This window comes from Rhincodon typus, chromosome 11 (genome assembly GCF_021869965.1).
Source record: "Rhincodon typus isolate 14 chromosome 11, sRhiTyp1.1, whole genome shotgun sequence".
Lineage (NCBI taxonomy): Eukaryota > Metazoa > Chordata > Chondrichthyes > Orectolobiformes > Rhincodontidae > Rhincodon > Rhincodon typus.
Genome location: NC_063342.1, coordinates 27,214,738 through 27,227,002, shown reverse-complemented (window position 1 = coordinate 27,227,002; position 12,265 = coordinate 27,214,738). Strand labels below are relative to the sequence as shown.

The window sequence follows — 12,265 nt, the reverse complement described above, 5'->3', positions numbered from 1 at the left end:
GTGATATATATCAAGAGGTCAGACTTGACAACAAGAATAAATGACTTGTTATTTCTGTTGGGTGCCTTTTTGGAGTTCTGGATGTCCTTAAATTAGACAAAAGAAATCAAACTTGTAATTTCAGACACATGTGGACAGAAGTAGGCAGTGAGCTAACAATTTATGCTTTAACTTCATATTGAGAAGGTCACAGTAGTAGCCCTCTGGGAATGCTTTGGTGGTGTTTTCTTCACACTAATTACTTAGAATGCCAACCATTAACATTTAGCAGAGAGATGTACCTTCAAATAAAGACTAGTATCATCTTTAGGCACTTTGCTTAACTCTGTTGGGAATCTCTTAACTCCTACAGCCATGGCTTTGATTTTTGTTTTGTGACTACCTTGACACAGGGTATTAGTCATATTACTAAAACTAAGGCATCTTGCCAAAATCAACGGAGGCATTGAACATCAAAGAAGGGACAGGAAGTAGGTGGACTGGAGGCGCATTAATGAGGGACCCCAGTGGTGGTTAGACCATAATGGACAGCAGAAAGTACAAAACAAGTATCAGGAAGACTAGCCGAAAGCAGGAGGAAGAACAAATGAAAATCAGTCATTTTCCATTATGAATCAGCCTTGCACCCAGGATATCGATATCCTAATATTTGGACGAATGTTGGGGATTGTTGGAGGGGTAGTTTCTGTGAATGGGTAAGTGCAGAAAAAGAACCAGCCCCAGTAAATTGAAGGAAGGGAGTCACTGAGAGAAATCACCTACAGTGTTCTGGGAAGGAAAAACATCTCTGAATGGGCAAGAGGTGGACTGGACATGACCTTTGTGAAGGTATTTTACTTCTGCAAAATTACACATGAAGTGCTTTGTGGTAAAGTATTTATAAAGCTCTGGATAGTGATAACTGATTAATCTGTAATATTCCATTGTTGTGCTTTTTGATGGAAAGATAGATCACTGTCCTGTTTCTATATCTTGCTAGACAATAAAGTAGCAACAATGGTTAAAAACTGGAGTCTAAAGTCAATGCACTGGTTAAAGTCTTGAACTGAAGTTCTCCCAATTAAATATGTTTTTCATTACATTCCAGTGTCTTCAAAAGAAACACAAATGACCTGAAATGAGTCAGTATTTGTGGATGTATTCCTTGAAATACTTTTCCATGTTAATTTTTTTAAAACCTTATTGTAAAAGTTTCATTTTCTAATGTTCCCTCTTTCTTTTCCATTTTTGTTTTCCTTCTCTCCCACCTCCAAACCCTGTAGCGGACCCCAGTGTAAGTGAATATATACCAGGTGAGTGGTACAAACTTCAGTCTGGACATTTTTCTCTGGTGAAAGTATGGAAGATGTATACCAGTAGTATTAAAATCTGCCAAGGTTGGATTCAACTGAATGGTGAAGCTAAGCATTTAATTAAATATACTACATGTATGATTTTAGTTTAATGTGCTTTACTCAGACTGAACATTAATGCCCAAGAGGCGACTAGGAAAACTTTCTGGTCTGTATTACAGGTTATTTCTATAATCCAACAATATTTATACATCACACTCAATACAGTGACTGGTTGTATAGAACCAGCCATACATGTTTCTTCTACTAAGGTATCGGTCAGTTATTGCTTAGCATGCAAAACATATAACATGGTCACCTTCTTTGACATTTTTAAAGTAAGTTTTGGATTTTAAAGTAATGGGGAAAAGAATTTCTTTGCTTAAAGGGTTGTCTTTCTAGTTTGGTTTCTCCAATAATCTCATTAATTGTTCAGTCCTTTATTCTCACAGTGTTTCATTGTAATGATATCAAGTATATCATGGAAATTGGATCACTGACTTATAATAACTGGCTCAATCAAATACATTTTTCTTAATTATATATTCCTATAATTGTGACTCTGCTTAGTTTCCAAAAAAAAGGCTCTTTTTCCATGGAAACAGAGACTGTTTGCCTGTAATGTAATTTACAAATGGGCTGTTATTCCCTATAATCAAGGCTGATGACAATAGTAATGATTCTGTTATATGCACAATTTCTTTGAGTTGATCGAGTTTTTTGGGAGTAGCCTCTGCAATGGAAAATCAATGCATGTGACATTTTCCCTCCAAGTCATGAAAGTAAGCAGTTTATTTTAATGAAGACATTAAACCTCTTCTTTCAAAATAATGCTTGGGATGAATTTCTCCAACAAAAACGATAGTGTTCAATAATGGGCCAAATACTGTGGATGCTGGAAAATTGAAACTCAACAGGTCTGGCAGCATCTGTGGAAAGAGAAACAGCATTAATGTTTCAAGTCCAGTGTGACTCTTCTCCAGAATGGACAGCGTTTAATACTTGGTTCACCCCAGAAAGAGTCTCAGGCCTTTCACTTAAATGATGTCAGCTAAATGAGCTTTGAACTGGTTGAACTGATCTTGATTTTCTGGTGTAAAAAGTTTTTATTGTAATAAATGGGAGAAGAGAGAAAAGGAACCAAAAGGGAACAGCAGATACAAGGAATTTAATATTTCTGTATATTTTTGTTTTTCATTCCTAGGAGATGGGCATCGCTGGCTAGGCTAGCATTAATTGCCCATCCTTAGTTGCCCTTGAGAAGGTAGTAGTCAGCTGCCTTCCTGAACCACTACAGATTATTTGGCTACTCTGAAAAAAAAATTATTAACTCAAAGGAGTTGTGCATATGAAGCAATCATTACTATGTCATCAGCCTTAATGATAGGAAATAACAGTGCAACACCTTTAGAGAGGGAGTTCAATACTTTTGACCTGGTGACATATTTATATTCCCTGGCCACCCTCAGTCATGAAGCAGTATTGATGGTAACAAGAGAAATATCTGTTCGAAAGCCTAGTGCAGTATTGATGCAGACAGAAATATGGAAGCGTATAACTGGCATGTTTATTGTTGAAGCTAACATAAGGTGTTATTCCTGGAAAGCATTTATGCAATTGGATGTAAGATCGTAACAGATAGTATCATGGTGACCATATTTTGGATTAGTTCATTGCAACCCTGGAAGACAACAGCTCACCCTTTGGTCTTTGTTTTCACTCTTTGTCTAATAGGGAAGGATGCCATCTGGACTCAATACTCCTTTAAGTTTGATTCGTATTCAGAGTGTCAAGGCAAGAGATTTGTCAAACGTACCCGGTACCGGAAATTTGTTGGTATCATTCTGTGTAATTCACTGAGATACAAGATTTACCTCAGTAATTCCCTATCAGGTATGATTTTTCTTTAAATGTGATATCATAATTGCACCAACTAACTTTATAGTGCATTTAACAAAATAAAACTTTCTAAGATACTACACAGGAGCATGGTGAAATAAAATTTGACACATTATCATATAAGGATGTATTAGGGAAGATGTTGGGTAGAGTTTTAAGGATTGTCTCTGAGAGAGAAAGAGAGGTAATGAGATAGAGAAGTTTCGGAAGGGAATTCCTGAGCTCAGGGACTTTGCAGCTGAAGGCATGGCCATCAATGGTGGAACAATTAAAACAGAATATCTGAGGGTTGAGGGGCTTGAGATTAGAGAACTAGGAAGAAATGAGGCCATGGAGGGAAACAAAGATGAGGATTTTAAAATCGAGGCATTTCTTAACCTAAAGCTAATGTAGGTTAGTGAACAAAGATAAAAGGATTGTGCTGCTAAATTAAGCAGTTAGTGCTGGGGAGTACTCAGTTATTAAATTAGTGCTGAAGAGATCTGTCACCACCGTGGCTCAGTGCTTAGCTCTGCTGCCTTACAGTGCTGGGACCAGGGTTCAATTCCAGCCTTGGGTGACTGTCTGTGTGGAGTTTGCACATTCTCCCCATGTCTGCGTGGGTTTCAGCTGGGTGCTCCGCTTCCCTCTCACAGTCCAAAGATGTCAAGTGAGATGGATTAGCTATGCTAAATTGTTTGTAGGGTCCTAGGACATGCAGGCTAGGTAGACCATAGTAAATGCAGGGTTAGGGATAGCATAGGGGACTGGGTCTGGGTGGCATGCTCTTCAGAAGTTCAGTGCAGACTCAATGGACTGGATTGCCTCTTTCCATACTGTAGGAATTCTGTGATTTTGGAAGTTGCAAGAAATTTCTAATGATGCCATGTTAAATTTATGACTGATGAGGTTGACTATCCACGTCCTCCCTCCCATGTGTGTATCAAGACCGGTCTTGCCCCTTTAATGAAAACTACTGAAAGAAAACATTCGGCGTTCTTTCAGTAAAGTTTCTAGCAGCACTTTCTCTGCCATGAAGCAAAAAATGTACAATTCAAATCTGTTATTTGACTAGAATCTGAAATAGTGATCAGCTGGCGAGAGGAGCATTCTGATTGAGGACATTTTAATTGGAAAATAAGCATTTTAAATGAACACAGAAAAATAGAACAAAACCACATGACATTTAGTAAATAAGATCCACATTCCAAAATGTATAATTCTTCATTTAAAAATCTAACTTATGATGTCAATCTTATAATTAACATTGACTGATTGGGAAGCACAATCTGTTGCTTATTAGTGGTTATGGGGACAAAAGAGATGCTTGCACCAATTGATGAGTATTATTAGGCAGTAAACAGGAAATACAATCTGAAAACAATTTAAGAGTAAAAGAGCAGAAAAAAATGAAAATTCTTTTAAGATTAGTGTAGGAATACAGAAAGGAATTTACCTTTATGAAAGAAAAAACATACACTAAAACTAACATGTCTGCTTAATTGGTACCCCTAATCTGTGTTTAGATTTCAGGTGCATATGAACTCTCAGGGGTTAGAAAAGAGTGTATTTTAAGAATATGTAACCGTTATGTATCCACAATGCTCATGAATGGGATTGAATCTTAAAGTGAGACAGGCAAACCTCTGGTTTAGATTTTAGGAAATCCACCAATTCAGGGTAATTTCCAAAGGTTTTGAAGATAAAGAACTTGAACTTCAAAAAATAGCAATGATTCAAGCGATAGTTGACCAGGTCATTGAAAAAAATATTCAGGCTGAACCGTTCAAGACATATTTGAAAATACCATAAATGCTCATCCAATGTTAAGTGGGGAGACTTCCTTGGTGACCCAAGAGTTTGCAGCTATTAAAGATATTTCCCCCAAATCCATGATGTCAGTAGCATGGTGCATGGGTGGGGTCTTGCTCATGAGTGACCAGGTGCTAGAAGGAAATACATAAATGAATGGTGATTCTTAATCCAAGGCTGAGTCTGGGGAAGCAAATGTGGGTGGGCATGAGCAGAATGAGGAAGAGATTGGAGAGATTAGTTCTGAGTGGGTGCAAATAGATAGTTCGACAAAAGTGGATGGGCCAGTTGTTGTTCCTTCTAAAGGTTTCACATTGAGGGTTTTGAATGATTCTATTAAGCAATTCTTAGGCTGTCTGTGTCACTGCATGGCTGATAATTATTGTGAATGATGAGTAACATTAGGAAACCTCTGGGAAGCCACCTGTTTGATGTACAGGTTTGATAGAAGTAAGTGGCTTGCTAAGCCCCTTTAGAGACCACAGTAATGAGGAAGGATGCCTTAGAAGGCTCTTCAAATGAGTCCATCTGGGTAGAGCTTAGACATTTAAAAAAAAAGGTACTATCGCTTTGCTGGGATTATACTACAGGCCTCCCAACAGTCAGACGCAGATAGAAGAACAGCTATGTAGGCAAGTCACAGAGATGTGTAAGAGGAATATGGTTATGGTAGGGGATTTCAACATTGGTAACATTGGGATCGCCTTAGTGTGAAAGGATTAGACGAGGTAAAAATTTTAAAATGCATCTAGGAGACCTTTTTGTGCCAGTACACAGATAGTCCTACTAGATATGGAGGAGCACTTGACCTAATCCTAGTGAATGAAGCCAGTCAAGTGGCTGGAGTTGTCAGTGGGTGAGAATTTTGTGGATAGTGACCATAACTCTAGGTTTCAAAGTCCTTATGAAAAGCATAAGGATAGTGCAGAAGTGTCAATTAGGGGAAGGACAATTTCAATATTAGACAGCATCTAGCAAGCATAGACTGGGAGCAATTATTTGCAGATAAGTCTGCATTTGGAAACTGGAAGTCTTTTAAAAGTAGTACGGTGAAAGTTCAGGGCCAGTGAGTCTAGGGAATCCTGATTGTCAAGGAATAGTGAGAATTTGACAAAGAAACAGAAGGAAGCATATGTCAGGTAGAGCATTAAAAATAGGGGAGGCCTTTCAGGAGTGTAAACTGTGTGTGGGGGTGTTGAAATTTCTCCCAGGCTGCTACAGGAAGATTGCTGGGGCTCTGATGGAGATATTTAATACTTCACTGGCCACAGGTGGGGTGGCAGACAGGAGGCTTTCTGATGTGGTTCCTGTGTTCAAGAAGGGCAGCAGGAATACGCCAGGTAATTAATGACCAGTTACTCTGATGTCAGTGGTGGAGAAATTATTGGAAAAAATTCTTGAGGGACGGGATTAATCAACACTTGGAAAGGCAGGGATTGATCAGGTCAGCACTGATTTGTTGGAGGAACATCCTGTCTGACTAATTTAATTGAGTTTTCTTGAAAAGATGAGTAAACATATTGATGATGGTAGAGCTGTTATAGAGACATACAGCATAGAAACATATCCTTTGGCTCACCATGTCTATGTTGACCAACAAACAACACTAATCCCATTTACCCACACTTGGTCCAGAGTTGACTTTGCCCAGGCATTTTAAGTGCTCCTCCAGATGCTTCTTAAATGTTGCAAGTGTACTTGCCTACAACCACCCTCAGGCAGCACATTCCACATATCTACTACCCACTGGGTGAAATAAATTTTTTTCAGATCTCCTCTAAACCACTTACTCCTCACCTTAAACTTATGCCCTCTGGTCTTAGACACGTCTGCCATGGGGAAGAGATTCTCTACTCTATCTATGCCTTTCATAACTTTATGTACTCAATCAAACTCTCCCCTCAGCTCCAAGGAAAACAAACCCAGCCTATTCAGCCTTTCCTCATAACCGAGACTTTTCATCACAGGTTGGTCCAAAAGGTAACAGTCCATGGGATCCAAGGCACGTTGACAAACTGACTTACAAATATGAGGGCAAGGGTGATGGTGGAGGGTTGTTCTTTTAATTGGAAGCCTGTGACCAGTGATGTACCACACGGATCGTGCTGGGACCCTTGCTGTTTGTTACGTGCATTAACAACTTGGATGAGAATGTAGAGGGTTTAAGAAGTAAGTTTGCAGATGACATGAAAGTTGGTGTTGATAGTGAGGAAGATGGTCTCAGGCTACAGTCTGATATTGATCAGCGGGTAAATTGGGCAGAGCAATGGCAGATGTAATTTAATCCTGATAAATGAGAGGTAATGCATTTTGGGAGGTCTAACAAGGGAAGGATATACACAAAGAATGGTAGGCCCCTGGAGTACTAAGGAACAAAGGGACCTTGATGTACAAGTCCATAGATCCCTGAAGGTATCAGCACAAATAGACAGGGTGGTGAAGAAGGCATATGGGATGCTTGCCTTCATTAGCCAGGGCATAAAATATAGAAGCAGGGGAATCTTGATACAAATTTATAAAACATTGGTTAGACCACAGATGGAATACTGTGTGCAGTTCTGGTCGCCACACTAACAGAAGGATGTGATTGCACAGCAGAGCGTGCAGAGGAGAATTCACCAGGATGTTGCTTGGGATGGAAAGTCTGTTATGAGGAGAGATTGGACAGGCTGGGTTTGTTTTTCCTGGAGCAGACGAAGCTGAGGGGGATCTGTTTGAGGTATACAAAATTATGAGAGGCATGAATAGAGTGGATTGTGAGAATCTTTTCCTTATGGCATACATGTGAGGAGTAAGTGGTTTAGAGGGAATCTGAGAAAAAAGCTTTTTAACCCAGAGGCTGGTAGATATATATAATATGCTACCTGAGAAGATGGTGGTGGCAGGTTTAAGAATATTTAAGAAGCATCTGGACAAGTATGTAAAATGCCAGTGCACAGTAGGCTATTCAACAAGTGTGCATAGAACATAGAACATAGAACATAGTACAGCACAGTACAGGCCCTTCGGCCCATGATGTTGTGCTGAACTTTTACCCTAAACCTAAGGTCTATCTAACCTCCACCCCTACCCTGTACTATCATCCATAGTGTGCAGTTAAATGGGATTAGTGTAATTTGTTGTTTGTTGGTTGGAATAGATATGGTGGGCTGAAGAGCTTGTTTCTATGCTGTATGACATTCTATCCTGCTTGTTACAGTCATAAACAGAGGAAGCATTGATGTATTTGGATTTTCAGATGGAGAGTGGGATAAAGGAGGCATTTTTAGGATGGCAATTTGTAACTAATAGAGTGCAACATGGATCAGTGCTGGGACCAGAATTATTTACAGTATTAATTATTTGGATGAGGAAAGTGACTGGACTATAGCCAAGTTTGAGGATCACACAAAAATAGATGGGAAGTCAAGTTTTGAGGATGACACAAAGCATCTGCAGAGGGATATAGATTTTGGTAGATGGAATATAATTTGGGGAAATGTGAGGGTTATGTACTTTAGCAGGAAGAATAGAAGGGTTGAATACTATTTAAATGGAGAAAGACTGCAGAAAGCTACAGAACAAAGGGAGTTGGGAGTCCTTGCCCATTGATCGCAAAAAGCTGGCATGCAAATTCAGCAGGTAATAGGGGAAGCAAATGGAATGTTGGGAGTAGAGTAGGGAGATTTTGGTATTCAAGAGACTGATAAGACTACAGCTGGAATACTGTGAACAGTTTTGTGCCCCTTACCTAAAGAAAATTATGCTGGTATCAGGGCTGGTCTGGAGAAGATTCACTAGTCTCATATTAGGTCTGGATGGACTGTGTTGTGACAAGAGGTTGAGTAGGTTGGGCATGTACGTTTTTTCTTAATTTTTAAAAATTCTTTGTGGGATGTGGGCATCGCTGGCTGGTCAGCATTTCTTGCCCATCCCTAATTGCCCTTGAGAAGGTGGTAGTGAGCTGCCTTCTTGAACCGCTGCAGTCTACCTGCTGTGGGTTGACTCACAATGCCATTAGGGAGGGAATCCCAGGATTTTGACCTGGTGACAGTGGAGGAACAGCAATATATTTCCATGTCAGGATAGTGAGTGGCTTGGAGGGGAACTTGGAGGTAGTGGTGTTCCGATGTATCTGCTGCTCTTGTCCTTCTAGGTGGAAGTAGTTGTGGGTTTGGAAGGTGCTGTCTGAGGATCTTTGGTGAATTTCTGCAGTGCATCTTGTAGGTAGCAAACACTGCTGCTACTGAGTGTTGGTGGTGGAGAGAGTGGATGCTTGTGGGTGTAGTGCCAATCAAGCGGGCTGCTTTGTCCTGGATGGCGTCAAGCTCCTTGAGTGTTGTTGGAGCTGCACTCATCCAGGCAAGGGGGCAGTATTCCATCACACTCCTGACTTGTGCCTTGTAGATGGTGGACAGGCTTTGGGGAGTCAGGAGCTGAGTTACTTGTTGCAGTTTTCCTAGTCTCTGCCCTGCTGTTGTAGCCACTGTGTTTACATGACCAGTCCAGAAAGTTTCTGGTCAATAATAACCTCCAGGATATTGATAGTGGGGGATTCAGTGATGGTAACACCATTGAATGTCAAGGGATGGTAGTTAGATTGTCTCTTATTGGTGATGGTCATAGCCTGGCATTTGTGTGGCACGAATGGCACTTGAATGTTACACTGAATATTGTCCAGGTCTTGTTGCATTTGGACATCGTCTGCTTCAGTATCTGACGAGTCAGAAGTGGTGCTGAACATTGCGCAATCATCGGCGAACATCCCCACTTCTGACCTTATGATGGAGAGAAGGTTGTTGATGAAGCAGCTGAAGATGGTTGGGCCTAGGACACTACCCTGAGGAACTCCTGCAGAGATGTCCTGGGGCTGAGATGACTGACCACCAACAACTACAACCATCTTCCTGTGTACCAGGTATGACTCCAACTACCAGAGAGTTTGCCCCCAATATCCATTGTTTCCAGATTTGCTAGGGCTTGTTGGTGCCACACGCAGTTGAATGCAGCCTTGATGTCAAAGGCTGTCGCTCTCTCTTCAACTCTGGAATTTAGCTCAGTTAGCTCTTTGGAATTTAGAAGAATGAGAGATGACCTTATTGAAATACAGAAGAGATTTCACAGGCTACATATAGAAAGATTGCTTCCCCTTTTGGGAGAGTCTAGGACCAGAGGGCATTTTCTCAGAAGTCATACAACACCAGGTTGTAGTCTAACAAGTTTATTTGAAATCACAAGCTTTTGGAGTGCAGTCCCCTTGTCAGGTGAAGTGATTTTAGAGGCAGAGAGATCAAAAGATCATTCAATTGGTGTGAGTGGAATGTCGAATAATAAGTCTCTGCGGGCGCAGAGTGTCAGACGGTGTGAGTGAAGTGTCAACAGCTGAATAACCAGCAAAGGGATGACCTATAACCTGATTAATTGAGGCAGAGTAAAGGTGTTGCTGAAGAAAAATACAAAATGACTGGAATAACATGAAAGGTATAAGAGTCGCATACCAAGGGTCTAACCAAACCAGTAAGCAATCCAAAACTGTACTAACTAATTAAGGTAGAGAATTTGTAACAATTTATCCAGATGATGGTGTCAAAACAGGAAAGTAAGGAAGATTTTACAGATACAGAACAGTGTGGTGGGATCACATGTAGCGTGACATGAACCCAAGATCCCGGTTGAGGCTGTCCTCATGGGTACGGATCTTGGCTATCAGTCTCTACTTAGTGATTCTGTGTTGTTATGTATCTCAACGGCTGACAAAGTCCACCTTGGAGGACATTTACCCGAAGATCGGGGGCTGAATGCCCTTGATTGCTGAAGTGTTTCCCCACTGGGAGGGAACATTCCTGTCTGGTGGTTGTTGTATGGTGTCTATTCATCTATTGTCATAGGGTCTGCATGGTCTTGCCAATATACCATGCCTTGGAGCATCCTTGCCTGCAACATATGAGATATATAAATTCTGTGTCTGTGTGCTGTTCTTTCTCTCTTCACCTGATGAAGAGGTAGCTCTCCAAAAGCTTGTAATTTCAAATAAACCTGTTGGACTATAATCTGGTGTCGTGTGACCTCTGACTTTGTCCACCCCAGTCCAACACTGACTAACAGGCAGCCCGGGGTGATGGAGAGGCCATAGTACATTTAAGACAGAGATGAAGATGAAATTCTTCTCTTGAAGAGTAGTGAATCTGTAGAATTCTTTACTGCAGAGGGCTGCTGAGGCTGGGTTGTTAGGTATATTGAAGGCTAAGAGAGACAGGATTTTAATTAGTAAGGAAGTCGTGGGTTATCAGATCCACCGTGATCTCGTTGAATGGCAGAGCTGGCTCAATAGTCTACTTCTGCTCCAATGTCTTATGTCAAATGTGGAATGGTGCTTTTTAGTATAAGGAAGGCGAAGATTATTTGAAGGTGCAAGTATAGGCAGGATAGAGGATTGAAACAATCTTGATGTACAAATACATCAATCACTAAGCATTTTTTAAAAGAAATGCAACCTAGGCTCTAAACTTTTTTTAATTCGTTCACGAGATGTGGGTATCACTGGCTAGGTCAGCATTTGTTGTCCATCCCTAACAGTTAGGAATCAACACATTGCTGTGGGTCTGGAGTCACATGTAGGCTGGACCAGGTAAGGATGGTAATTTCCTTCCTTAAAGGACATTAGTGAACCGAATGGGTTTTTCAATTGGATTCAAATTCCACCATCTTCCACGGTGAGATTTAAAACCAGGCCCCCAGAACATTACCTGGGTCTCTGGATTAACAGTCTAACAATTATACCGCTAGGCCAGCGCCTTCCCATGAGAGGTGGAGTTAAAAAGGAGGCAGGGAAGTCTCTCTACATCTGTATTGAACCTTGATTAAACCAAACATAGATTGCTACCACGTGCAGAGATAGTAGGAACTGCAGATGCTGGAGAATCTGAGATAACAAAGTGTAGAGCTGGATGAACACAGCAGGCCAAGCAGCATCAGAGGAGCAGGAAGGCTGACGTTTCGGGCCTAGACCCTTCTTCAGAAATGGGGGAGGGGAAGGGGGTTTTGAAATAAATAGGGAGAGAGGGGGAGGCAGATAGAAGATAGGTGGAGAGGAGACAGACAGGTCAAAGAGGCGGGGATGGAGCCAGTAAAGGTGAGTGTAGGTGGGGAGTTAGGGAGGAGATAGGTCAGTCCAGGGAGGACGGACAGGTCAAGGGGGCGGGATGAGGTTAGTAGGTAGGAGATGTGGGTGGGGCTTGAGGTGGGAGGAGGGGATAGGTGGGAGG

At 41.2% G+C, this 12,265-nt stretch overlaps 1 protein-coding gene across 1 annotated transcript in view; it reads left to right on the top strand.

The window, feature by feature from the left end:
• LOC109911646 (target of Nesh-SH3) overlaps nt 1-12,265 on the top strand; it is a 286,431-nt gene that overhangs the window by 265,330 nt on the left and 8,836 nt on the right. Inside the window, exons 49-50 of the mRNA XM_048603066.1 lie at nt 1,263-1,292; nt 3,066-3,224. Coding sequence (XP_048459023.1) covers nt 1,263-1,292; nt 3,066-3,224 — 189 coding nt within the window. The remainder of the gene's footprint in view (nt 1-1,262; nt 1,293-3,065; nt 3,225-12,265) is intronic.